Below are 27746 nucleotides of genomic sequence, written 5' to 3'. Positions count from 1 at the left end.
CCGGTCCAGCAAGAGGCTGCTGTGGCGGGTGCCCATCCCAGGACCACCTCGCAGGGTGAGCGCGGGTACCCGAGCCCCGGCAGCAAAGACGCAGCCCTCGGGGGGGTACGGGCAGCGCTGCAGCGTGGCCGCGATGACTTCTCTGTGTGTCACCCGGCTGTACGGGAACTCACACCCTCCCCAGTCTCTGTGCCACTGGCTGGCACTGCTGGACCCCAGCTCTGGGCAGTCTGAGACACAGAAATGTTTTATTCTTCCAAGGTCCTTTTTTTTTATCTCCTTGTTTTTTTTTTTTTTTTTGTTTTTTTTTTTTTTTACAAAATCTCCTCCCTGTGCCTGCAGACAGACCTGGCCGCCTCCCGAGCTCAGCCAGGTCTCAGTGTCCCGTCCATGCCCTCCGCCCCAGCCCAGCTGTCCCCACACCCCGCTGCAGCCCAGCACTGTGACACCCAGAGACCCGTCCTTGTGGGGCAACCCATGGGACACAGGGAAGACGTGGGGAAGGCTCTCGGGGTGAGAAGCCACACGATGCCCTGTTGCAGCATGAGATGGGAAGAAGGCAAATCTAGACAGACACCTCATTTTGGGGGGCCTGACCCTGCCTCTGTCACCCCAAGACAGCCTGGACAGAGACCGGCACTGTATTGCTGGGGCTTTGGGCATCCCTGGGGGAGCCGAGCACCAAGCAGAGGGCGACAGGATTTGATTTGATCTCAGCTGGAGAAGAGGAGCCCATCGGGGTGCTGGGGTGGGCTGGGTGCAGCTGCAGGGTGGGCTCAGGGGGGTGACTGGAAGACAGCTGGGCTGCCCCTGCTTTAGGGATTACAGGGTCTACATCGATACAGATCCTCAGGTCAGCGGGTTGCTGAAAAGGGCTCAAGGCACCTTGGTTACATCCACACGAAGAGGTGTTTGTTCCCGAAATTCCCATGGAAAGAAGAGTACGTAAGGTTCACATTAGCACACATCAATTGTATATAGTGCAAATCAGAGCCCCAGCACCAGAGGGTTCATGCTCTGGTTAGTGGTTAGAATGTCCCACGGGTGCAATCCTGGGCACTGCAGACACTCCAGCCCTTGCTCTTCCCCAACTGCAAGGCGATCGGCGCATCACGCACAGCCGTCCAAACCCTTCTTGTGCAGAACGAGGTCACACCCCATCTCACTGTCACGCTCACTCCCTTCTGGTGCCCCACCAGAGGAAGGGGAGCCAGGAAGCCTTCACGAGAAGACACAGAGAGCCTGTCCCTCCTGAGCAAAACACAGGGCTGCTTCTCAAAGGCATCGCTGCCTGGCTGGAAAGGAGCTCTGGGTGCAGTCCCGAAGGCGGCTCTAACCACCCGCAGCACGGCCACAACATCCATCCCAACACCCACCCCCTTCCCCAAGGGTGAGGAAGATCCCAGGAGAAGGGCAGGTCTGCAACCAGCTGCCACAGCAGCCAGAGGGGTGGAGGCCTCTCACGCACATCCCCAGAGGGGTTTCAGGTCCCAAAGGTTGGGGACTGATTGCAGGCATGGTCTAGGTTTGCAAGGCCACGCCTTGCAGAGGGAGTTTGTGGTTTTCCATCGGTCCCGAGCAGGAGGACATCTTCCAGGTGGCTGCAGGAGCATCCTTTCTGGGAGACCTGCAGAGGCGGCAGCCAAAGGTCCAGGCCATTTCAGGACCGTGACTCGGGGAATGAGGATCACGTGGCAAACGGGAAGCCAGGAGTGAAGAGCGAGCGCTGGGCTCAGGAGAGTCCAGCCACGTCCCGGAAGCAGGGGAGCAGAGAACGCCACTGCTCATCACTGGTTCATGGGCTCCTCTTCCTCCATCGGCTCGTCTTGTGGCCTGAAATGGAGAAATACGACACATGAGACAAGGAGGACACCTGTGTGACACAACGCATCCCTCTCAGCATCGAGGGGCTTTCTGGCAAGCCCAGCATCTACAACGCAACAAGGCTCCCAGTGCTTCCCACTCCACTGAGACCTATGTAGACTCTGGCTGAGTCCTGGTGAGGATGAAAAGGTGGTGGGCAGGCGGGGACCCCGCTGAAATGACGTGATGAACTCCCCCACATCCAGCCTATAAGGAAGGAAAGAGGATTTGGTCTCAGTTTCATCTTGTTTGGGAACAGCTCAGCACTGAATCCCCAGAAGCCAATCCAGGTCCTGACCATGGATGCAGAACCTCACCCCACCACCCACCGATGCTGAACGCTGGGGCCAAATCTGCCAGGACATGAGGGTTGCAGAATCAGAGCTCTCGGTGGGGAGGAGGAGAGTTGTAATTTCTATCTCCCACAGCCCAAGACCTGCTCTCACAGCCCAAGAAGCTCATCCGGCTGTGGGACATGGCCTTTCTCTGCTGCCACCCCTGTGACAGCAAGGCTCGGACCCAGGCACACAGGGAGTGAGGGGCACCCACATCTCCCAGGATCAATTAAGAGCATCACCTCTTCTCCACCATCACAGCCACCGAGAGGGAGGCCAAGGCTGTGACCGTCTCCACCTCTTCTGCCTCGTGGTGCTGCGCCTCCAGGAAGGAGCAGCTCAGCTTGGAGGCAAAGCGCTGCACGGCCACCCAGTATTTACCTGCAGGAGAAGCAAAAATCAGGAGGTGCCAGGATAGGGGTGCCCCAGGTCTCTGAGCTTCCCTTGCAGTGAGTGCACACGTGGGGCATCACCCTCCCATGAGGAGGATGATGATGGAGGGGTCCACTGGGGTCTTTTATGCCAAGTGTCCCCTTAGAGGGCATGGGGTTTACTGGGAAGGGGAGGAAATGCTAACACTTGGCCCTTCCATGTAAACTAAGCAAGCCCCTGGCCCTGGGACACTCACTCTGGACCTGGATCACCGTTTCCAAGGAGCGCACAGCGTTGGGGTTTGGTTTCTGCCTCATGCTTTCTTCTGGGAGAGGGTCCAGCTGACAAAGGAAGACACAGGGGGTCAACAGGAGGGAGCTGTGCCCAGGGCTCGGCTCACGGCATCAGTACAGCCCCGCAGCCAGGACCCGCTGACCCCCAGCTCTCACCTCGTTGCCCAGCAAGGCTGACACGCAGGCCTCGGATGCATCGCAGATGGCCGTGAGGTCATGGCCACCTTCTAGCGCGAGGATGACGGCTCCGCCAGCCAGGCTCATTAGCTGCTTCGTCATGTAGCCAAAGCCTGGAGGAGAAGCCCAAGGGGTGGTTGTCAGCCTCCCTGCCCAAAACGCTGGGGCCCTGGCCCTTGATGGGCTGGTACAACCCCAAAGATCTTCCCGAGCTCCCTGGAGAGCTGCCACCCCTACGCCACGGTCCCAGCCTGGGTGGGCAGCGGGAACAACCTGCCCCAAGCCAGAGGTGCTGCTTCCACCTCCTTACATTTAGCAGAGACTTTGTAGCCGCCCAGGGGTGGCGGGTGGCCGTCAGCTGCGTCGAAGCCGGCCGACACCAGCACCACATCAGGGGAGAATTCGTGTGCAATTGGCATCACCACCGTCCTGCATGGGTAAAAAACAAACAAGGTGTTAAGTGCTGGCTCAGCCTGACACCAAGAGAAAGAGGAGATGAGCAGAAACACAAGGAACAGTACCTGAAGGCAGCCAGATACTCAGGGTCACCCATGGGGGGGTCGAGCCCTCCAGTCCAGGCTATGTTGACATTAAATCCCTCGCCAGGGCCAGCACCAACCTGTGAGAGAGCAAGGACAGCAGTGAATGCCTGGATGTGGCCTGGAGGGATGCTGGGGCAGTGCTCTGAGCAAGCTCCATCGCTGCCAGGCTCCGGGGAGGCAGAGTTGGGTGTCCTGGACCCCCTGCCCTGCATCAGGGCCAGGGGAGCCAGCTGGGTTTGCAAAGCTTGCTGAAGAGCAGCAGGAGCTGTGGCATTTTCCTGACATTTCCCAGAGCCTTGCAGCCATCAGTCACCGTCCCTGTGCCGCTGGCTGCAGGCTGGGACAAAGCCTTGGCTCTGCAGCCAGCTGGGTGGACCAGGCAGGATCAGGCATCAAGGGGCAAGGCACTGACACAAAACTACCCTCTGCTCAAACCCAGCAGCGCGCTGTTCTGTCGGCTGTCACCTTCGTCACCAGCGCTGCCGTCCCCGGGCAGAGCTGCACAGACCTCGCAGCCTGTTGGTGCTTTTTACCTCGTCAGCGGCCCCACTACCGGGGAAGAAGTTGCCATCATCGTGACGATGCAAAGAGATGTAGAGCACGTCGGGGTCTCTGTAGAAGATCTGCTGGGTCCCATTGCCATGGTGAACATCCTAGAGGGAGAGATTGGGAGAGCACTCTTTTTTTCAGCCTTGAGTGTGGCCCAATAGCCTAACAGAGCTAAAAGCAACTGGATCTCTACCCTGCTTCAGGGCTTGGTCCCCCATCGTCAGGACCTGCTCCTGCTCCCCCATCCTGACACGCTGGGGGGTTCCCAGCCACGCTCCTGCAGCTGGGCCCCGAAGGAGGAGGTTTTGCTGCTCTCCGGTCTAGCTCCAAACCAGAGCTGGGAGGAGGTGCAGGCACCCTCTCCTTGGGACGTCCTGGGGAGGAGCAGGGACACGCTGGGGGACAAAGGGGACTTACCCAGTCTACAATGAGGATCTTGCTGAGTTTCCCTTTCTGCTGCAGCTGCCTGGCGGCGATGGCCACCGAGTTAAAGAAGCAGAATCCCCTGCAAAGAGGGAGTTGGAACTGGTTAATGCTCAGGCCCTTCCTGAGCACCCTTTCCTCCCGGCTCATGTGCTCCCCAAAGGGTGGGCTCTCCCTCCCCTCTCCCTGGATACGGGTGGGTCCCGGGAGGGGTTAGTCTGGAGCGATCGGTGACTTTGAGCCAAGGAGACGTTTTCTGGGGATTCCCACATGCCAGCCCAAAGCCCTGTGGCTTGGGAAGGGGCCCTTACATGGCGGTGGAAGGATCCGCGTGATGTCCGGGTGGCCGCACCACAGCGAAGCCGTTCTGGGGACAAAACAAAAGTGAGGTGATCAGAGCCGCTGCCCCCAGCATCACGCACTGCCTCCACACCCCGGCTGGCTGGTCCTGCCGCACGGGGACATCCAAGGACGGAGCCCGCAGCAGCGCAGGGCTGGGAGACCCCACCGCCCCACTCCTGCTGGGCCGTGGGGCGAGGCCCAGCTCTGGCACCTCTGCGTGACACCAGCCTACCTTCAGCTCCCTGGTGGCCACCTTGAAGGCCAGCTCGGTGACGCTGCCCGCGGCCCAGCGGGCAGCGTTGGAGGAATGCAGCTCGTTCCAGATGGTATCGCTGTCCACCTGGAAGCAAGAGGATCGGTCAGACGGGGACACGGCACCGCTGGAGGAGATCTCAGTCACGGGACCTACGCTCTCTGCCAGCTGCCCTGCTTGGAGCCAGGGGTTGGAGTCCTGCACAGGCTGAAGGGCCAGGCACTGCAGAGCCAGACCACCTCGCACACAATGGGGCAAGCTCCCCAGCGGCTCCCTGGTGCTGCTGGCCAGGATGGCAGCTCCTCCGCATGCTGTCAGCCCCAGCCCCCAGCTGAGCTCTGCACACAGCATCTCACCCTGCACCCAGGGGCTGGAAGGAGTGACTAAGAAAACGCTCGTTACCTTCTTTATCTTATTTTATTGTTTAACCAAACATCTTGGTTTGATCAGGATCACGTCAAGGGCCGAGCCAGAGCCGGAAAACTCAAGTCTCTTCTGATCAACGCCATGTGTGCAACTCAAAGGCTCCCCTCTGCCCACGGAGAGGGGCAGCTCCGGCCCCCCCGCCTTCAGGGCACGGGCGAGAGAAGGGCAGGGAAGGGGAGGCAGAGCAGGGAAAGTAGATGCAAACGGGGCTGAGAAGAGCTGGTGCCCAGCAGCAGGGGCAAGGAGAGGAGAAGAACCAGAAGAGGCAGCAGAAAGGCATGGAGTGAGACCCTTCCTGAAAGAGAGAGAGCACAGAGACAGGGGGGAGAGAGGAAGAGAGGAGAATGCAATGAATGGAGAGAAACCAGGGCGGCAAGCTGTGAAAGGAGAGGCCATAGAAGTGTCTGGAGGGAAGTGACGAGCTGCTGTCCCCATGACACCGCTCTCCTCCCTCAATGGAGACCATGGCTTGCCCCCAGCCGTCCAGCCAGCTCACTCCCTTCTAACGCCCCGGGCTCTCAGAAATGGCTGTGAGGGTCTTTTGGTTCCTGGGCCCCTTAAAGTAAGGAGCCATAAAGGATCCCCTTTCACGGGTGGGATGCTTGGGACCATCCCAAGGACAGGGGAAGCTCTGATACAACGACATCTGGCCCACAGATGGAGTGCTCCCACCTGAGGCTACCCAACCTTGGCTGCCCAAAGGCTTGAGGAGCTCCCTCTCCACTCAAGCCCATGAGGAGGCCCTCGCTGGGGACAGAAGAAAGAAACAACCCCATCCAAAACCGGCCAGAGCAGAGACCGAGCACTTACCCCCACCCCTCCGCAGGGCAGCATGACGAACATCCGCTGCGATAGGATCCCTGCAGAGAGAGGGGACAGCGAGGACTTCAGAGCTGAGAAACTGGGGAACGGTGGGGGACAGGGCGCACAGGACATGGAGGGAGGTTTGGCCTGGCTACTCGGCCAGAATTAGGACCAGCCTCCAGGGGAGCTGCTTGCTGCAGTCCTCACGGCTGAGGGTGCTCTGAGATCCAGTGGGGATGTGGACTCACCTGCCAGCTTCCCGTTGTCCAGTTTCAGGCGGTTGAGGGGATTGGTGCCGTAGAGGAAGACGTGGCGCTCGGTATGGACACACTGCAGCTCTTCCAGGGTGGCCTTGCGTCCCCGCAGACACTGTGGCAGACAGGGGCTGTGACCAAGCTGCTCCAGGTGGGAGATGTGGGCTCACCCACCCACACACACCAGCCTCCGAGCGTGGAGGTGGCACATCTTGATGTACGAGTACAGCCACACCTTGTGTCACTGCAGCTGGGGAGGCAGCTGCAAGGCTGAGCACCGTGCTTCTTGCATTGGATTTGAACTTGAGCACCCCTCATTTGCAGGCAGGGATCAGGCAGGAAATGCCAGCACCACCTTCCTACAGCTGCAGAGCCCTGAGTGGACCAGTCAGCCCAGCTAGACCAGGGCAAGGTTTCTAACAGACTGGAACTGACGCTGATGTTCCCTGAGTTGGCAGAACACCCTGTTTCAGTAGGGATCACGCCTCTCCCTACGCCCATCCTCCAGCAGAGCAGACTGCTGCTGCCATCCAAAGCTGGAGATGGTCAGACCAGCTTGCTCTTACTTGGTGCTGCCAGCAACGGACAAGTCCAAGCCCTCTCCCAAGGTCTTTGTTGCCTGGATAATGGTGGCAACAGGCTGAGAAGATCTGGGAGCAAAAGGGATGGAGGTGGGAGCAGAATACCCTATTGCACCACGAGCATGAGATCTGCTGGTACTAGTATCCCCCTCCTGGACAGGTGTCCAGCTCCCACCCTGCCGCTCGCGCTCACCTCGCACTGGCTGCGCAGCCCTCTCTCCTGCAGACGGGACCAGATGCTCTGGATCCTGCCTGCATGCTCTGGGTGGTTGCTGTTGTCACCGCAGGAGCACTGGTGTTTAAGCATCACCGAGTCGTAAACCAGCCCTGCAACGCACAAGGAGAGCTGCTGTCCCGAGACTGGACTGGACACCCAGGCCTCGACAGTGCTGACCTGAATTCAGCTCCTTTTCAGGGGCTGGCCAAGACCCTAAACACCCGTAACTATTTGGTTTGACTGAAACACCTCCCTCAAACCATGGCAGCCTCTGTCCCAACATGCTTGAAGCAAACCCCGCCTTGGATATGTAAGATAGCTGAACCTTGCCAGCACCGCTGGACCAGGATGGCAATCATGTGCCAGACGGGCAAGTCCTGCTTGGAAAAGCCACCTTAGATAAGGAGAAGAGGCTCCTCATGGCTTGCTCTGCTCTTTTTGCAGCCAGCCAGAGCACTCCCAAGCATTTATGAGTCTGGGAGTGACTGGGACTGATGCTAAGCATCCCCACCTCCTCTCCAGCTCTGGTCCCCAGCCCCTGCTGCTGCTCCAGCTGCGGCAGCCCCGCACAGGGGCCAGGCCGTACCTGTTGTGAAGTGTGGCTTGGCTGGCTGCTCCTGCACAGTCAGGGAGAGCGTCTTGGAGGCTGTGTCCTGGGCAGGAAGGGAGACGGTCGCGGTGGCAGGAGATGACTGGGCCCTGGAGAGGGGCCTGTGCCCCGCATGGATGGTGGGGACCATGGGGGTGTCGGCCAAGGGCTGCCGCTTGAGGAGCTGCTGCTGCACACGCTGGTAGGAATCCCAGAGATAGGCCTGATGGAGAGAGGCAGTGGTGAGCACGGCGTCTGGAGCAAGGCACCAGGGCGGTGAGAGAGGCATCACCCGGCCCAGGGAAGGGAGCCCTGCACTGTGCACCCTCCCAGGGTCTGGATACGACAGCCCTCTCCATGCCGGGGGGCTTGGAGCCGGTTTGCAGGAGCCGGGGCACGTCACGCAGCATCTGCTGCTCTCTGCTGGCTCAGCCCCGCAGTGCTGGGCAGCCCTGCTGCAAGGCACAGCAATTTGGGGATGATACCCAGCAATTTGGGGATGATACCCAGCAATATGGGGACGATGCCCAGCCTTGCTCACACCAAGGGTAGCTGCAGCGCTCGTCCCTGTCCTATCAAACTGCCCCAGGCTGGAGGAAGGCACAGACGTGGTGCCTGCGTCCGTACCCACGCAGCACCCCTTTACGGAGGTGGCTCTCAGGGTCTGACCTGAACCCTCCCAGGCTCAGGATGCTACCAGCCTTGCTGGGTTTGTGCAAAGCCTCAAATAGGAGACACCAAGGGATGAATTAAAATTTCTCCAAATCACAGGGCAGGGATCTCTGCATGCTGCCTGCACAGGACTAATGCTCAAAGCAATTAAGCTACCACTGGAGACAGGGACAAGGCTGGGAACTGCACCTCTTACAACCCACTCCTGAGCCTCTATGAAGGCTTCAAAGCACCCCAAGGGCTCCATGCAGCTTGAGACAGCCAGAGAAGCCATCATCCCTTTTCCCCATGGGCTCCTTGTGCCCACAAGGGAGAGGGCTGCTTCAGGCTGGCAGCCCGCGCCCCTCCCCAGGGCTCTCCCATCCCTGCCAGCCCTTGGGTACCTGCTGTAGGACAAGCTCCTCTTGAGGCTGCATCATCTTCTGCGTCCTCTCGGGCTCCTTCACGCTGCTCCCCAGCCGCGTGGGCTCTACGCGTGTCCTCGCTGGGTCACTGCTCTCAGCCCCGGCCTCTGGGAGTGTCCCCTCAGCCTCCATGTCCTCCGAGGAGGGAATCTGCCGCAGACGGGGCTTCTCGCTGGATTTAGCCATGCGCTGCAGCCGGAGGGGTCATGAATGAGCACAGAAAGGTGGCAGGGGACAGGCCAGGCTGAGGAGGTCATGGGGGTGGCAGGGCATCTCAGGGCAGGAGCACGATGGATGTGGGAGCCAGGGAAGCTGAGCAGGTACCCTCAGCTTGCTGCTGGGCAAGGCAGTACCTGGCATGCCTGCCTCTGGCTTGGCCCTGGACATCTGGTACTCACTGCCCAGCACGTAGGGTTGCCATCTTGCACCCTTCTAGCATCTGTCTCCCATTACACGCCTGGGCTGTGCCTCCATGACTTACCTTACCCAGATGCGTCTGCTGCTTGAGTCTCTCCAGGAACTGGGTGTGATGCTGCTGGTACACCAGTTGCTGCTGGATGGCCTTGGGGTTCTGGGGCAGGGGCTCCGAGCGGGTCCTGCCCAGCGGTTTATGGTGGCCTGGGAGCGACAGGCGCTCTGCCGAGATGAGTGAGGGGGCGAAGGAGAAGGGGACTGTTCCCAGACCTGGCACTGCAGGGGAGACGAATGAGAGGTGAGGGGTGGCATTGTCCACTGGGCAGATGTGACACCCTGCAGGGCTGGGCATGGCAAGCAGCAGTGCTGCCTGTACCCACACAGACTATCTCCAGACAGACCTAAAAGTGACGCCAATCCAGCCCTGAAGCCCAGGATCTGGTAGGCTGGGATGGATGGGCTGTGTCTTTACGGCTCCCCTCCTTCTGTCCCCATCGCTTTGGCATCACACAGCCCACAGGCGTCTGGGGACAGGATCTGGCTGACCTCAATCATCTCAGTCCCCCCTCAGCTTCATCCTCAATGGGAGAAGCTTCCTTCACTGCAGGTATCACTGCAGGCAGAGATGGAGCCAGGAACCAGCACAAAGGAGCCAGTTCTCCTTCTGCTACAATTAGAGCGGATTACCTAGAGGGGCTGGGGGGAATAAGGCAGCTAAAGGCACAGCCACAAGGTCTGAGCTGCCCTGCTCAATGCACGGTCTGTAGTGAAATCTGCTGGCACAAGAGCCTAGGAGAGGCAGGAAAGACCCCTTGGAGGGGGGCTTCTGGGCTGCAGGAAAGGTGAACGGCTCCACACCAGCCCAGCTCAGGCTGGGCAAGGGGCAGCTGGAGGGAAGAGCCAAAGCTACGGCGCTCTCTGCATTGTTGAGGCCATGGTGCATGCAGAACTCCGGTTTCATCCATGGTGAGGACATGCTTGCCGGCTAGCCAGAACCAGGGCCAACACCCTCTACCCCCTTGGCCCCAGCTCACAGAAGAGTAATGGAAAAATCAAGGCCACTGGGCTTTCCCAGCACCCAAAAAACCTGCCTGCCCTGAGCAAAGCTCCACGCTGAGCCCTGCCAGCGCTGACACAGCCTCAGCGCCCACCACGAAGCTCAACACTTACCTGCCACCAGCGGAGTGTGGGTGACCGAGGGCTCGAGGATGATGACGGGCTGGAGCCGAGGGGATAAGGAGCTCCCAGCCTCGTGCTGCTCCAAGCCAGCTGGTATGAACATGGGCGAGTGTGTGCCCGTGAGGACAGGTCCGTTCAGCACGGGCACCCGGTGTGCCAGGCTGGAGAGGGGGCGGCGATCAGCCTCTCCCTGCAGAGAGGAGGACAACTGGGTTAGCGACCCACCGGGACACAGCACGGGAAGGGGACAGCATATCCTCGCCGAGCCCACGGGCAGCGCCTGTGAATACTCGGAGCCAGCGCACGCCTGGCATTGCCCCAGGAACCCCAGGCCCAAAGGAAAAGGCTTCCCCTGCCCCACGGGGACCCTCTGCCCAGTTCTGGGGCTACCTACAACCTGGCTACCTACCCTGGCACTAGTGGTAGCCGGCAATCCCAGTGTGATGGCCGGAAGGGAGGCTGCACTCTGCAGGGCAAACTGGGCCAGTGAGCTCTCCTGCATCATCAGGCGCTGGGCCAGGGGCGTCTGCACCAAACACAATTCATTAGTCTCCTGCTCTGGCAGCGGCAGAGCTCAGCGTGGGACAAGCAGCTTGGGTGCGGGCAGCAGAAGGGGGTGGCTGAGCCCCCGCTGCCTGGAGGAACGCCTCGGGCCAGGGCAAGGGGCATGAGGGCCCAGTGGGGAGAGCACATACACTAGGAGACAAGAAATGCACACTGCGAAGGAGGGCAGCGTGTCAGGAGCAGCGCTGGGCCGGACAGGAGATCCTGCCATGCAGGGAGAGCAGGGCTAAGGGCAGTTCCTGGGCAGCGGGATTCAGGGCTGGGGTCCCCGGGGGTGGACGCTACCTTTGCCTGAGCCTAGGATGGGAGTGGGAGATCAGGGCACCCAACCCACAAGACCTGTGGCTGCGAGGCCGTCAGAGCTCACCTCGTGGGCCATGCCGGAGGCAGCGGGGAGGGCTCCGTGCTCGGCGGGGAGGCTGTCGTTGGGAGAGCTGCAGCCGGACACGGGGGTGCTGCTACTGCTCGGGGAGGAGTCTGTGCAAGGAAGAGAAATGGGGGTGATGGGCACAAGCACCCAGAAAAGGGCTTCACAGCCCCAGCCCTTCATAGCCCTCCCTCCCTCTAACAACTGCCCACCATCCTCCGAGGGCCAAAGCTCCCTTGATGCCCGGCAGGGTGGAGACACAGCTGCCCTGCCAGCACGGGAGGCACCACGCCACAGCGAGGAAGCCTGACCAGCCACATTTGCTCAGGGCCTTGGACCCTTTCAGCCTTGTAGGTCCATCCTGGGTGCAAAAAGCAGCAGGGTACAGCTGCACCAACATCCCTTCTTGGCTCATCTATCCCTGCACCGTCATGGCAGGCACCGATAATGCACCGAGCCCTGGAGACATGACCCCCAAGCACGTGTGGCGCAGGATCCTGGGCAGACCGTAGCCTGGCCCCAAGGTCTCTCCAAACCCAGGAGGTATCACCATCCAGGCAAAGCCCTCACCGATCGCCTCGGGCGGCCGCCTTTTCAGGGAGGGGGGAGCGCTCTCCTTCCGCGTCAGGGGATTCTTGCGTCGGTCAAGGCACTTCCTGGGCTTGCAACGCACCTTCAGATTGGGCTCAGACGCTGCGAGCAGACAAGGAGGTTAGTCCTGGCCCCACTGCTGAGAGGGACGGAGCTGGACTGGCTTCGTGAGGCCAGGCATCCCCGCTTCTCAGCTTCAGCCATCCCCTGCAAGCAGGCTGTGAGGGTATCACGGCGGGAGGGAGATCACATTACCTCCAAGGCCTTACCTGTCTTCCGCAGTGGAAAATGCTCTGGGGGGTCAAGAGAAGTGCTGGGGACAGGGGGCAGGAAGGTGCTGAGCACAGGAGGGGAAGGGCCCTCAGGATCTAGAGGCTCCAGAGACCTACGGGAAGAAACCGCCTTGTTAGAGACCCTTCCCAGTTGGCAGCCACATGCCACCCATGCTACGCCCTCCAATGCAAGGGTGGCCCCTGGGGCATTGCCTTTCCTGGGCATGTGCCAGCTCTTGTGCCAGTGGCCAGAAAGGCTTGTCCTGTCCACTACTACAGGATCTACTACTACAAGGGATCCCGCTGCTGGTTTTGCCTTGCCTTGGGAAAAAAGACAAGAAGCCTGACAGTACTTTTTGGGTCAGGAGTGGGACAAGCCAAAGTCCAACAAGATCAGGGAAAACAATGTGGGAGCTTCATCCACCTCCTGCAAACACTTAACACAGAACCAAGCTACCCCAAGCTACCTCACCCCAAAAGATGTTAGCTAAACAATATCTCTGAAGACCAGGAAGCAGAAGGTAACAGCAAGATGTTGCCCAAGATGAACAGCCAGCTTTTCTGGGTCCTGAGCAGATGCCAGAGGATGCCCTTGTTTTACCTGTACGGCATGGCTGAAGGGTTGGGGTTGCTGGTCCTCTCCAAAGCTGCCTGCTGCTTCTTCAGGATGACCTCAGCCAGCTTCTGCTTCACCACTGTGCTGGCCACAGCACCTGCAGAAAGATCAGCGGTGACCACACAGGGCTGAGAGCCAACACAGAGCACTTTAAAGGATCCCTGCAGACATGAGTGTGGCCCCACGGCTCCACAAGTAATACCAGGACGGCCAGAGACCCCTACAAGCGCACAGACACTGAGAAAACCCTGCAGAGATGCTTGGTGCAGTTCTCAGGTCAAGGCTGCCTCAGGGAGAGAAAGGCCAGCTGGGGCAACTGGAGTTTCCCAGGTGGTCAGCGAAGCATCCCTGTCCCAGCCTCAGCTCTCCCACATTATCTCGGGAGCCTGATCTTTTTGCGTGCGCTTCGTTGCGCATTGGGAGCATGGCTGGTGAGAGGCAGAGCATTGCCAGAGGCGAGTCTCAGCTGCGGATCTGCCTGCTTCATCCGAGCCAGGAGAGCAGGTATAAGCTGACACCCACAGAACAGAGCATGAAAGCACAATGCGGCTCGTACAGCAGTGACAAAACTCCCACGGGTGCATGGGATCCTTCTGAAGCCTCTCCAGAGACTCTTCGAGCCTGTGTTACATGCTGATAATTTCCAGTTGATGGTGTACAGCTCAGCCTGTCCTGCACCCCAGCCCCGCCCCCAGCCGTACTCTGCCCCCCAAAATGGGGACAGCTTGCATGAGAGACAGCAAGAAAAAGAAGGCACCTCCAAACAGTTCAGGGGATAGCTCTGAAGCTCCTGAATCTCTTGATGGAGCTGCGCTCTTCCAGAAGAGCATGAGACTTACCACAACCCGCTGGCAAACAAAGAGCAGCGACCCACGTTCAACACCTGGCTCCACCGTGGCGGTGAAACCCCCCCCACGCAGGCTGCTGCAGGGTGCTGCAATTGCCGGCCCCCGGCTGCCGTGAGCCTCCTGTGTCTTTCCCACCTCAGACTGGGGCCCGTTCCCATGCTCCTACCCATGCCAGGCCGTATCCCCATCCGCCCATTCCAGCAGGTACGCTCTGTGGTTACAACAGGGACACTCCACGCTTCTGTGCCTGCATTTGGCACCTCCGAGCACAAGTTAATTAATTAATTTGTATGATTAACTCCCAGATTGCATAAAGGGGCTATGTGTAGGCTGTCACGCTCAGCCATGCCGAGCTGACCACGTTCACAGGAGCTGTTTGCTGAGGAATGGCATGGAAAGGGCAGGCACTGTGTTTTCAGCATTGCAATTAGGCCCAGCAGCACTGTGAACTGTGGCAGAGAAGCCTGGGCTCCACAGCCACATGGGAGCGAAGGGAAAACTTCAGCTCAGACTGGCTGGGCAGGAGGACAGTGGCTCACAGACACTGGGATGGGCGCAGCGCATCCGATGCATGCTGCAGCTGCATTTTTGGGTTGTGATGCAGAGCTCTGCACATCCAAAAGCTCAGCGCAAGCTTCCTGCGAGCTCCCTGCAGCAACTGGCACTAGATGGCGCAGGGAGATCGCAGCCGGACAGGGTTTGCAAACCTTTCTGCCCAGCATGGGGGACCCACTAACCTCTCCCCACTGCCACGGGTGCTCCAGCCTGGGGCTTTTGCAAGCTCAAGAGGCAAATTCATGCCCTGCCCAGTGCAGTCACAAGCACCATCAGCTTGCATAGCACCGCTGCAGCGGCCGTAGGGCACGACACAACGTTAGCACGGAGATCTGTCGTGACCACCTGGTTGGCATTGCTAGGCAGGACATGAAGGACAAACACCAGTCAGGCCAGGGACAAAAATATCTCTTGCCAGCTGCTAAGTGCAACTTGCTGGCATCACTGCTTGCTGCTCAGAAGGACCAGACTTCCCCACAGACACTAAGTTGTTCTCTTGGCCCCAGGAAGGCACAGAGCACGGCTCCGTTTGATGCACAGGATAGAGATGCTCAGTGGCATGGATGCTCTCATGCACCTTTAGACCAAGAGAAGGCAGAGCTTGGTCTGGATAAGGGCAGAACTGCCTGCTGAGCCCCCTTCTAAAAGCCACTCTGATCTCACTCCCTCTGTGAGCCGAGTCCTCTGGTTTTGGGGACACAGCTCCTCAGGCAGAGATGCAGCACCTAGTGCCGTGTGCCGGCAGACACACGGAGGCTCTTACTTCGCTTGCTCTTGTCCTTGTTGAGGATCTGCCGCAGCTCCTGCTCCTGTTGCCCAGGCTCGGCTTCGCGGTGCGGGGACTCCATGGTCACCTGCGAGAAGAGCGGGACATCAGCACCAGGAGATCCCAGCCCGCCCAACGCAGACCGAAGCCCTCTTACCCCCTCCCCAAGCCCAAGGTGCAACTACACGGTGATGGAGCATGTCTGAAACGGTCCGTTATGTCATTTTTGGAAACCTGATGGGCAGCCATGGCCGACAAGAACGTGTTGTTTCATCACAGTAAACCGGACGCATCTTTGTCTCCAGAGACGCTCTCCCCAGGGACATTGTAAAATTCAAACCAGTCTGTTTCGACTTGCTGCCTTTCATGGTGTTTTGACATACCTGTAGCTAGGGCATGTTGTAATACAACAAAAAATAAAAATCACAGCTGACTAGAAAGGGGAAAAAAGAAAAAATCTATTACACTAGTCTTAAAAGTTTGGATCTTGGTGTTTTCCAGAGCTGAACTTTTCAGAGATGATCCCATTTCACAGGGAGGTCAGAAAGCATCACGTCTGCACAAATGCCTCTAAGCACCCTTCAATCGTGGCAGCAGCAGCATCTCAAACCCTCCATGTGTGGACCAAGCTGATGCTCAGCCTCACCCAGAAAGCCTCAGTGTGATTCCCTAGGGCATCCAGACAAGGTTACTGGGACCAGTAAGCCCGTGCCAGCCACTGAGAGCGGGGCTGGTGCTCAGGGGCAGAGCCCACGGGACGTGAGAGAAGCGGAGGAGGCTGGGCTCGTTTAGTCCAGAGGAGAGGAGGTACAACTGCATCTTCCACCGCCCAAAGCGGGTTACGGAGCAGATGGAACCAGGGTCCTCCAAGGAATGCAGCAAAAGGGTGAGCAGCAACAGGACAGATGTGCCACGAGGGAAATCCCATCTGGATATATGGAACTGATTCCTGCCATGAGCACTGTGCAGCCCTGCGACTGGGACACGCAGGGAGTGATCTCTGTGCTTAGAGATGGTCCCAGCTCGCCCGGATGTGGTCCTCCCCACCTGCCCTACCTCTGAAGTTGGCCCTGCTCTCAGTGGGAGCCTCCAGAGGAACCATCTAAGCTAAATCTTGCTGTAATTTTGTGACAATGCAGAGTCTGGCAGCAGAGGCTGTGCAGGGCAGGGGTGCTATTCCGGGTGACACTAGAGAATTTCAGTGAAGACTTCCCAGAAAAGCAAATTAGCTTGTAAACTGAGTAAGCCATGCCTTTAGGGCAGAGAAACAGCGGTGGCCAAGCGGAGTGGCAGATCACAGACACCAGGCATCCTGTCCAGTCGCTCTGGCTCCTCACTCAGCACACATGGTATGCAGCTGAAAACATTTCCCTGCTTCGCACATCCCAGGAGGCCCCAGTCCTCCTGCTGCCCTTGGCAGGATGAAGATTTGGCCTGAAAGTAAGACACGAAACCCCCCCACCTGACTCCCTAACCAGCCTCCTTGCGTCAGAGAGGTCTCTGGGCTGGCTAAAAAGCATTACAGACTCTCCAACTCAGGGGAAAGAAGGAATTCACCTGGGAAGGTTATTTTGGGGTTAGGATTTCCAGCCTCTTCCTCTTAATCCCTGACATAGATGGGAGCTCGGACAAAGCCAGCCCCGACACAGGGCACCGCTGGCAGACACGCATTGTGCCATGAGCTATGTGCTTTGGGGGCAAAACTAATTCTTCCAAGCGCCCAGTCCTCACCCAGCTGCTACCGAAAGCGGGTGCAGGTTCCCCTCTGCACCCCGGGGTGCCCATACCCTCACGTGCTGGTGGGCGAACTGCTCCACTTGCTGCTGGTGCAGGCTGGCGAGGAGGAGCTGGTGCTGCAGCTGCTGCGTGTGCTTCAGGGCCAGCAAGGCGGTGTCAGAGCCGGGCTTGACGACGCGCTGCCCGATACGCAGGTCCATGGGGGCGGTCTGGGGCACCCGTGGGGAGGTGCACGGGTTCACAGCAGCTGTCGAGACACAAAGCGGGGCACAGCTCAGTCCCTGTCCGGCTCAGATCACCCTGCTAGGTAGGTAGGGAAAGCATCAGGATAGGGCCCAGGTATACCCCAACGCACGGGTGGGCACTGCGAGGAACACGCCCTGCCGTTGAGAAGGGCTTGCCACGCACCATGCGGTGACTGCAAAAGCCTCCTCCATCATCTGGGCAAAAAAATCCTGTAAATCATACACCCTTGGAGAGCCTCCAAGGTGCTGCAGGCATCTCTCCCTGACACCACGGCTGAGAATTGCTTTGCAAACTTAAGTCGTACCCGCCCCGCCTGCATGCACAGCCTCCCCGTGTGGTGAACCCCCCATCCTCATGGGAACACCTAAAATAGTCCCAATTACACAGAGCGTTGGAGCACCCACTGCAGCAGGGGATTTTCACCAACCAGTTCCTAAAGCCTTGCTTAATTTATCCTGCACGTGCCACGGGCCAGTGCAAAGCAGAGCTGGTTGCCTCCAGCTGCAACAAACAGAAGACAAACCTGCCGAAGAGCCGCCCAGCCAAGGGGTGCCCGCAGCGGCAGCGCTCCTCCTGCGTCTCTGCAGCGGGATGCTCCAAACAACACAGCGAGATGGCTGCGAGCCACCCAGGCGCAGGCAGAGAGGTGACGAGCGAGCACGACAACAACTGAAGGACGCATGGACAAGCCCTTCGTGTCCCACAAACCAAATGCAGCCGGGTGCAAGACAGCCATGGCCACTGCAGCTTCGCGCTTCGCCACGGGCATTGCAGTGCAGGGGAAGCTGGAAACAGGCAGGCGGGCAGGAAATTCAGCATGGAAAGATGCTGCAAGGGATGCTCTGCAGGACGCAGGGCCAAGGCCACTGCAGCCTGAGAGCGAATTGTGTTCCAAAAGCAGTTTCAATTAAAAAAAAACCCCAAATGCAAACGTTATTTTATAGACAGAGAACCACACCCTGTGCTGTTCAAACCTCAGCCTCAATGGCATCAGGGAGCTTGTGCCAATGACTGCAATATTGCAGGAGAAATCTCTGCAGGCTCCTGCCCCGTAATGCAGCATTCACGCTGCTCTTCCAGGGGGAAACCTGGCAAACTCCTGCCCCGCAAGGCAAAGGAGCACGAGAGTGTTCACCCAAGGAGGGCACAGGGACTATTAATAACCGCAGGTGCACATCCGTGCAGACGACGGGGCACATGGCCCTGCTGAAACGGGGCCAGCTCTGGCTTTCCTGCGTGGCTCAGGCAGGAAAAATTCCCTCTGGCCGAGGGCAAACGCTTCTCGGCACCAGCTCAATTCTCCAGGACAGAAAAGTCCCCAATCTCAGCCCATGTCAGAGAAGGACCTGATGTTCCCAGGAAATCCCATCGCAGGGTTTATCCCGTTCTCTCTCCATCTTGCTGATAACTGCCTGGGATTTAATTTGTCTCTGGCTAATTGGCTCTAATTGCTACACCTTGCCTGCCCCACCGTAACCAGCATGATATGGAGGTTGATGAAGATTAACAACCGCAGCCTGAAAGCCGCTGAGCTCCTCTGCCCTGTTATCACCGAGGCCTCGGGGCTGGGTATGGCACGATGCCACAAGATGGGCAGGATGAGCCCCGCAGCCCCCTTTGAGGGTCAGATGAGCACGTTTCAGCTGCGTTTTTATGAACGAACACGAGTCCAAGTGAAGTTGCCCTAAGCAAGAAGACCCCGAGTCTTCTCTCTCTGCGCCCTTCAACACCTGCAAGAAGCCAGGGGTCCCAAAAAGGCTGATGTCCTCCAAGGGGCTGACAATTCATCCCAGCGCTACCCGAGAGGCTGCAGCGCTTGGTGCTGTCCCCTCACAGCACGGTGCCAGCACGGGTGCCCTGGGAGGCCGTACCTGCCTGCTGCTCCAGAAACCTCCCAGCTTCAGCAATCCCCAAAGGGCCTCGGATCTTGCTAAATATCAGTGATTCTGAAGGATGCAAGCGATAAGCTGGGCTGTCACCTGCTTCTCAGCTCACGTGTGTTCCCACCTCCCAGTGAGGAGGAGGAGGATGCCAGAGGGACGGGCGCTGGCCAAGCCCCTCAGGGATGCTCGGCAGGAGGGAGGCTGAACGGAAGCAGCGGCACGGCATACGTAGTGCTACCCGACGTGCCGGGCTGCTGGCAGCCAGACAAGGACAGACTGTAACGAGCAAATCTCAGGATGGGAAATGGGGACTTCTGACAGCTCCCAGCCAAGCCAAATCCCCGCCACGCGATGCCGTCTATCTGCAGGAACTTGCTGAAGCTCAGCCATCCCTCGGTCCCCTCCAGCCAAATGTCACTGTCCTGCTGTATGCCACGAAGGGGCAGGAGCTGGGAAACGCAGCGGAGCTGCCGAGGGACCACAGCTGCCAGAGACACTGAGAAGGGCTGCTTACGCGCAGAAGCATCGTTTGGAGGAGAAAGCGGGTGTACGAGGAGGAAGGGACCGGCCCACCAAGCCACAGCCTCCATCCTTGGAGCTGATGGCATCCAGAGAACAGTCGGCACAGCCTTCCTCTGCTTGCGATGCTGAAAATGCCCACAGGGAGCTCCCAGCGGCCAACGCTCAGCAGCAGCAGTCTTGTTCTCACCTCCCCATCAGCAGCATCCTCAGGCCCGAGCTGCCCCTCCAGCACCTTCCCGGGGCAAAAAGGGGCAAGGTGGTCTAGGGGGCAACCGCAGGCGCAGGAGGAGGTGTTATGGCACCTCCAGCGATGGCGGGGGAGACACCGATGGCGGCACAGAGCTGAGGGGGAAGGCACTGGCGGGGTCTCTGGGAATCTCTCTACCTCATTTGTTTTAGTCTTTTTAAAAACAAACTCCGAAGCAGCGGAAGAGGAGAAGTGGGAGGGAACACGTGTGCTGGGGGAGAGGGAGGACGGGCAGGCCAGCGGCCAGCAGCCAGAAAAACAACTCCTCACCACTCACCCAGAGCCAGGAAAAAGGCTGTCGAGCATCCCCACGGCCAAAAGGCACCAGAGCCAGGGAGAGCGGTCGTCGACAGAGGCTGCGCAGACCCTCCTCCCACCACGGCCCCCCAGCTCTGCACACCGATGGCGCACGGAGCACCCCGCTCCGCCGGGCCCCGCTCCGCTGGGGACGTTTTGGCAAACGGGGCTGTTCAGGAGGTGGGAGAGAGGGAAGATGGGATGAAAAAAGGTACCGCGGGGAGCACGGACTGGCCTGAAGTACCCCGGAGCGACACAGGCGTCCCAGCCTGCACAAAGCTCCGACTTACAGCTTCACACCCGGCCGGCGCGGGCTAAAGCCACAAAACTCAGGGCAGTTTTCCAGAGCTTAGCAACACGACGCTTTACATGCCGAGTGCCAGGGAGGCGAGGGACGAGGACCAGCTCGGGGCAGCGGCACTGGGAGCGCAGCCCAGCCCCTGGGCAGCAGCCTCGGCCCCCGTCCCCACGCTGGGACCCCTCCGGTGCATGCGGCACCTGCGCGTGGCCGCTCCCCGGGGATGCCCTGCATCCCTCCCGTGCCAGCCTGGGCTCCAGCAGCTCTGGACCCCTTCGCAAAGCCCTTCCTGCCCTGGGAGCTGTTTGTTTCAGTCGTGACCTCCTGCTGCAGCTTGAATTCATTTGGGGTTTCATGCCGGGACCTCCGCCAAGAGTTACAGTAAACAACTCCCCTCCCCAGCAGCCTCTGATGCTCACACATGATTCAGGGGGCAGGCAGCCAGACGAGCAGCTCCTCCTCTTCCCCTCACCCGAAGCAGGCGAAAAGCACAGCCCCATGACGGCTCCTGGGGGGGCTGCCCCTTTCCCCAACCCAGCCCAGGTCCTGCCGGTTCCTAGCGGGCCCTTGTAAGCCACCAGCACCACGACCCGTGGCCACAGAGGGACTGGGACCAGGACGTCCAGGCTGAGACCGGGATGCTCTGCTGGCCCTGTGCAGCCTCAGGGGGCCGAATCCATCATCCTTCCCTCCTCACCCTCATGGCCAGGAGCAGGGCCGAGTGCCGGGACAGGGAGAAGCAAGCAGAGAGCACCCACTCAGGGAAGAGGCTGAAAGCTTCTGGGACAGGCTCCTCTCCCGGCTGGATATCCAGCTGCCAACATTTTTGCGACTTATTTTTAGTTCGCAAGAACATTCGCATGGGAAGGCTGGCGTTGGTGGCAAGCTTGTCTTCACACGAGTGCCGAGGCTGGCAGGGGCTCAGCAGCCACCATGCCACCAGCAGCAGTGTGGCAGGACCAGGGCAGCACTCGCAGGGCAAACGGCTTTGCAGATGACCCTGCCATTAAAAAAACACAGCAAAGCTCAGCCTCTTTGCAAAGACATCCCTCTCCTCCCTGCTTCTGCCGAATAAATCACTAATTGCAAAGCTTATCTGTTCAGCCCAAACAACTCAGGATGTTTTTAGGGTGTGAAGCAAGGCAGCGTGAGCCCCTCTCCTCTGGACAGGGGTGAAGGTGGCTGCGGGGATCACTTGCTGCCTTGTCCCCGCTTGCACCACGTGGCCCAGCAGTAAAGCAGAAGCACCCGGGCCGTCACGTCACTGTGGCACCAAGCGATTGTTTTTCTGGGTCACCTTGTGCAGCCGGGTCACGGGGAGGAAAACACACCGCTACGCCAGCGCGCCGGGAGGAAGCCGAGGCGAACCGCGCCGCGGTCCCGACGCGCGGAGGCGACTGCCCGGGGCTGCCGAGCCCATTGCACAAACCGCTCCGCACCTGGGCAGGTAGCAGCCGCTGCAGCTCCACCCTTCCTCCATGGGAAGGGGAGATTGCAACACAGCAAGAGGAGCTTCGGCGCAAAGTCTCTCCCCGGCGTGCCCTGGGAAAGCCTTCGGCGGTATGAGCATGAATGCGAGCTCTGTGCTCAACAACCCGGCACGGGTTACCAGCATTTTCCAGGCTGCCGGCATGGCACAGCGCAGGGAAAACAGCCGAAGCGCTCCAAGGGCCCGCGTGCTTGCTGGCGAGGTGGGGAGAGACACAGAGCACGCGTGCAGCCGGCGACGGGCTCCCCGCGTTGCAAACAGCCAAGCGCCTCTCCGACTCCTGCTAAGCTTTTGGCCAGGGTGCAATCTGGTGGCAGCGAGTTTCCCAGGCCAGTGGTGGCAACCCGGTGCTTGTGTCGCTTGCTCCCCGAAGGGGAAATCACTGCTCACGCTGCTGCTCTCAGACAGACAGCCCCCCCACCCCAAAAGCAGCACAGAAATCTTTGCTTTGGCATTTCCTGATTTTTTCTTTTTAAGAGGCACGATCAACCGTCAGCAAAGAGCTGCACTTATATAAGAGGGAAATAAAGCAAGCAGCAAACAAACCAGGGCAGGCAGATTATTAAGGAGCAAACCAGTCGCATCTGAGCTACGCCTTTCCGTGCATCCCTGCCTTCAGCCCAGCCTGCCATGAAGGCAGGCTGCCGGGTTCTGCGGCGCGGCGCAGCCGTGCCGTGTGCCAGCGCTGCCCGCAAGACGATCGCACACGGCGAAGAGCTTTGTCTGAGGCTGAGCAGCAGTTAAAAGCAGTGTTTTTTAAAACCGTTTCCCATCTTATGCTGATTAGCTGTGAAAGGTTCAGAGTTCAGCTGGGTTGAAGAATGCATGTGATTAAAAACATTCCTCTTTAATAAAAGGAAAAGGTCTTCTCCAGAGCCACGCACAAGTAACAAAAATTAGCTGGAGGGAATTTGTTCAAATTAAAAACACTTAAATAAGAAACCACACAAAAAGGACTATGTTGAAATAACATTAAGATCACAAAGCCAGAACTCGAGAAATAGGAAATCCCGGAGTCGGGGTACCTCGCATAACCTCACCCTGGCCCCTGGGGTGTATGCACCAAGACGCTGGTTTTAATTATGGGACCAAAGACTCTGCTCCCCTCAAAGACAAGCAAAAAACGACAAAACCAACATCACCGGTACCTCTGCCCAGCTACACCAGGAGCGGGGATACAGGCGCTGCCGTCGGGTCTCGCGCCGCTCGGGGGGACAGTGGGAACCTCGAGCCCGTGCTCCATGCGCCCCTCCGCTCTCCCTACCTCCATCTGCTCGTGCGTCCCTGGGGGGCTTCCACGCAGGACCCCACGAAATCTGAGCGTTTGGGGCATTTTCCTCCTTCCTCGCCTCGGCGGGCGGCTGCAGGAGGCGCGCAGGGGAGCCGCCGTGCAGCTCCAGGGAAGGCAGCTCCGGGGAAAGCCCTGCGCCGCCGCAGCTGTCCCCGAGCGGAGAGGCCGTACGCAGCGTCCCGCATGAGCCATAAGAGAACAGATGATGCTCGGGGAAGATGTAATGTTTGGAGCAGTCGGTTGCCAAATTCTGATAACTCTTTATGGAGCATGTTAACTGGGAGTTTCAAGGGCTTTATGAATTGGCCAGATGTGGGTGGATCCCCCTCCTCCCTACCAGACATCAAATTCCTGCTCCAAAACAAGAAGAGTTTCTCTATGAAAAGCCCTGGAGAGTTTTTCCACAAGGGTAAAACCATATTTTTCTGCTCTGCTTCTTGCAAACTTTCTTCTGCAGAAAGTTTCCAGAAAACATTTGAGACAGACGATGATTAAAGTTTGGCAAAGAGGCACGTGCATCACAAAACTCTTTCCGCAACCCAAGTCATGCACCAGGATTAAAAGCAACACACTGAAACCACCCAGGCTACGCACATGCACCTGTGAGTGAAGCACATTATTTAGGTACTTCGAGCACGTAAATCAGAAAATACTCTGTTCGAGCCTGTAAACAAGATCCACATCAGGCCTCGGGAAGCAGATCAGGGCGAGATACTTCCCCTGATTACTCTCGCTGGTTATTTGTGGCTCGTGACCTTTGAGTCAGACATTTAATAGCCCTCCCTGGAATTTTCTCCCCACAAATGTGCGTAGTTACATTTTGAAACTCATGACTCCGGGACCCAAAAATCTCACGGTGCACTGAGGTCAGCCTGTGCTACAGGGACACGGAGCACAAAGCTTTGTACCTGGATCTGCAGCTATTTTTAATGCTGCGTTTCAGCCCACACCCCAGTATCGGTGTTCCCATCCAGGCTCACTGGAGACACGGCACCACGCTATACGCTCCCACAGCATCCATACGGAGCAGAAGGCAGGACCCCACTGCCAAAGGAAGAGGTGTAGCGAACCCTTCAGGACTAAATAAAACACCCATGGAAGTGGTCCGGCTGCGTCTGCAGCGGAAATACGGGTGTCTGCGCTCTCCCTGAACAGCGAGCCCCCTCCTCGCTAGCCCAGGCCTGCGCGCGGGCCCCGGGCTGCCCTGCGGATGTGGCCGGTGGGGCGAGCAGATCCACACAGGTGTGTTTGGGTGCCCGTTCCAAGGCAGGTTTTCCACATGCTCTCAAATCCGCATGTTCAGATTGGCCCTGAAAGCATTTTGCCTGCAGGGCGAAGCTGGTCAAGAGGATCCCAAGGCAACCCTGCATCACACTAAATTACCCCAAAGCCCAGAACCTTAATACCGGACCAGAACTTCACCGCAGGCGGTACTTAAACGGCCAAACAGCTTCCTTCGTGCTCACGTACACCTCCCAGGCGAGCTGAAGCAGCTTACAAACGTGCCAGGGGCTGAGCTCCCTGGATGCTGCCCCTCTGCCAGGGATGAGTTTTTAAAGCCTTCAAAGCACCCAACCATGAACGCGCAGAGGCCAAACCTGTGCAGCAAAACCCGGCGATAGGTTTCGAGTCTAAATTTGAGATCGTTCGGTCCCAGGGACACACAGGCGCTAAGCCACAGAAAGAGCTGGGCACAGGCAGGGTTGAATCACGCCACAGGCAGGCAACACAGCGGCTGCGGTTTCCCAAATAGCTGCTTACGATCCCAGTGTGAGGCATCTCCCTCCCTGCCGGCTGTTCAACAGTCGTGCCCTGATATAGGGCACCATCAGCCACGCGTACGCGGGCGGGTATATGTGTGCTTGTGCGCGTCTAAAGCAAGTAAGTAAATAAATAGTGTTTTTATCAGTTTCTTTGCAGGAGGATCAGGTCCCCGCACCACACGGTTTGAGCGTGGGCAGCACGAGGTACAAGGTGGGACTGAAGAGCTCATCTCCTGCAACCGCAGCCGGGACATGGGACCGGAGGGACAGCAAGTGGGCTCCATCCCCGCCACAGCTCTGGCACAGCTGGAAACCTCTGGCAGTCATTTCCTGCCAGCAGTTGCATCCTCCCACCCCCACCGGTTGTAAAACCCATCCCAAATAGCAGCACGAGGCCCCTCGGGGAGGATGCTGTGTGGAGGAGTGCAAGGTATCCCCAGGAAACCTCGTATCAACCGCCATTTCCTCCGAAACAGAGGGAAATTCATGACCAAAGGGCTCTGTTGAAGGAAAGCCAAGGTTGCCTGGTGGCACCTCGTGCTCCCCAGAACAGCACAGGCAGCTTCTGCTCATGGAAACCACCAAGACTCAGGAAAGGTCCTCCCCTCCCAGAAGGGAAACATCCCCCATAGCACAGGCCATCCCGCTGGATTCCTTCCCCTCTGACCACCCTCACCTGGTCGCGCAGCCTGGACGGGCTCTGCTGGCTACTCCCCGCTCAAGAGCCACCAGCCGCAGGTCGGCGTAGCCCCGCGCATCGTGCTATGCCGAGTCACGCGACGGAGAGGCAGTGCCGTTCCTCCTGGTCCTCCCCCGAAGCCTTTCTCCGCAGCAGGCTGACACCGAGCTCCACCGCTCCTCCCGCCCCGCCAGCCCTCCAAACGCACCCCGCGGAGGGCTGCTACACATCTTCACCTCCCATGTCCTCTCCTTGCGGACACAGCTACAGGAGCAGCCGGAGCAGGGGCGAGCGTTTGCGGTGTGCTCCTGAAAGCTTAAATACTGCCAAGGCCCACAGGCAAAGATGAATGCGGATGATAGGCAGCATCTCCAGGCGAGCAAGTACCCCCGGTTTGCACGAACTGGAACAGCCTGGTGTCTTCTAACAGCCCCATCTTCTCCCTCGACCAGGTTTCTGGCAAAAGGCAACAGTCCAGTCTAGAGCCTCAGGATCAACTCCTTGCCTACAGCCAACGCAGATCTTCTTTGGAGAGAGGTTTTGGCACCAGTCCTGGCAAGGTAAGCTCCTCCAGGTCTCCGTTCTCCAAGCAGATAGATGCCAACAGAGGCAGAGCAGCACGGCAGCCCCACGGATGCAGCCAAGCGCTCCCGGGAAGCGAGCGAGCACCCTCTCGGCGCAGGACGCCTCGCCTTCCCGCGCCAGGTTTGATTACATCAGCACGAGAGGATGTGGCCTCCGTGCCAAGGGAAGCAGAGGAGAGATCAAACGATTATACGAACCTCTTCTCAATTACCAGCCGTTTGCATAAGCGGAGGAGAGCGTTCCCAACCGGTTTGGACAGCACGCCGATGGGCTCGTCAGCACCTCTGCCCCGCTCCACGCTGCTGCCCGCAGCCCATCTGGGGGCCGCTGCAGGGGGGTCCTCGCTGCTGTCACCCCCTGCACGCACGAAGCCGCTGTTGGCAGCGTCGCACCGTGGCACGGAGCGCCTCGTGGGCGCAGCACAGAGCAGTGCCTCCATCCACTTGGCTCAAACCCACAACCGGCTTCGCCTTGCGCCACCTGCAAAGGGTCCCCACCGCACAGGGGCTGCCGTCACCAGTGCTACAGCTCAGCCTACATACATATTTTTTTAATGCTACATGCAACACAGGAAGAGCCCTGCTTGACTCAGAAGCCCCCAGGGAAGAGCTCAAGGCTCTGAAGTGATGTCTTGCTTGATCTGGAAGCGATGAGACAAAAAGCCTGGACTCCCACAATACCCACTCTCAGCAAGTGACTACTCAAGGGGACCAGCCCATTAATTGGAGCCTCTCTGCGTGCTGCAGAGAAGGAAATCCCTTTGGCAAATGCTGGCTGAGGTCCAAGGCTGGACTGGAAGGCAGACTGAATCATGAAAAGAAAATTAAAAAAAAAAAAACAAAAACCCACTCAGGCCCAATACAATGCAGAGAACAGGAGAACAAGGAGCTGGGAGAAACACCGGCAGTCCCAGCTCCATGGGAATAAGATGCATCCCACGGAAAGAGGCACAAGTGAAATTCCCTGTGCGGATCTACAGACTGCTCAACCACCATCGGCAAAGGCACAACTGGAGCTCACCCCAGGCCTTGCTCCAGTGCCGACCATCAGGTATTTGAGCAAGGAGACTTTCAGACAAAGCTGGGGAGACCCAGCGTTGCCCTGCGAGGCCAGGGGACAGCACGTGGTGGTCCCCAACCACTGAGACCCCGTCTCAGCGTCCCCTCGAGCCAGTGCCAGAGACTAGCAGCACGCAGAGCAGAAACTCGGGTTTTAGGGCGAGAGCTATTTATGTCAGAGGAAGGAAGCCGCAACATTTTCAGTTTCCTGTACAAACACACTTCTGGTATCCTTCGTTGTGGGGCTGTCTGGCACTGCCTCGTATACCTGGGTGCTCATGAAGAAGCTAGGGAAGCACGGCCTTTGGTTCAAAGCTGGCTTCTGTGCAGCTGGGCAAGGCGCAGGCACCAAATGCTTAACGCAGAGGAGGCTGGATCCAACA

At 58.6% G+C, this 27746-nt stretch overlaps 1 protein-coding gene across 1 annotated transcript; it reads right to left on the bottom strand.

Annotated features, from left to right (window-relative positions):
- Positions 1–1705: 1705 nt before the first annotated feature.
- HDAC7 (histone deacetylase 7) lies at positions 1706–17205 on the bottom strand. Its single transcript, XM_009492729.2, has 23 exons — positions 17056–17205; positions 15266–15356; positions 13085–13196; positions 12481–12596; positions 12191–12313; positions 11621–11730; positions 10681–10879; positions 9578–9786; positions 9076–9285; positions 8018–8243; positions 7408–7541; positions 6628–6748; positions 6386–6435; positions 5129–5236; positions 4866–4921; positions 4549–4636; positions 4116–4235; positions 3562–3659; positions 3351–3469; positions 3020–3153; positions 2827–2911; positions 2441–2579; positions 1706–1833 (listed from the first exon to the last, which is right to left on the bottom strand). Exons 1-23 carry the CDS (start codon positions 17203–17205, stop codon positions 1788–1790), a joined length of 2844 nt encoding a protein of 947 aa, XP_009491004.2. The 3' UTR covers positions 1706–1787.
- Positions 17206–27746: the final 10541 nt, after the last annotated feature.

The sequence above is a fragment of the Pelecanus crispus genome, chromosome 26 (assembly GCF_030463565.1).
Source record: "Pelecanus crispus isolate bPelCri1 chromosome 26, bPelCri1.pri, whole genome shotgun sequence".
In the NCBI taxonomy this organism is placed as follows: domain Eukaryota; kingdom Metazoa; phylum Chordata; class Aves; order Pelecaniformes; family Pelecanidae; genus Pelecanus; species Pelecanus crispus.
This window is presented reverse-complemented; position numbering and strand designations above follow the sequence as displayed.

Coding starts and splice junctions, on each gene's coding strand:
- HDAC7 (XM_009492729.2), bottom strand. CDS start 17,205: ATGGACCTGCGTATCGGGCAGCGCGTCGTCAAGCCCGGCTCTGACACC. Junction 10,880..11,620: donor CCTCCGGCATGGCCCACGAG/GTGAGCTCTGAC, acceptor TCCTCTCTGCAG/GGAGAGGCTGATCGCCGCCC. Junction 2,912..3,019: donor CAGCCTTGCTGGGCAACGAG/GTGAGAGCTGGG, acceptor TTCCTTTGTCAG/CTGGACCCTCTCCCAGAAGA.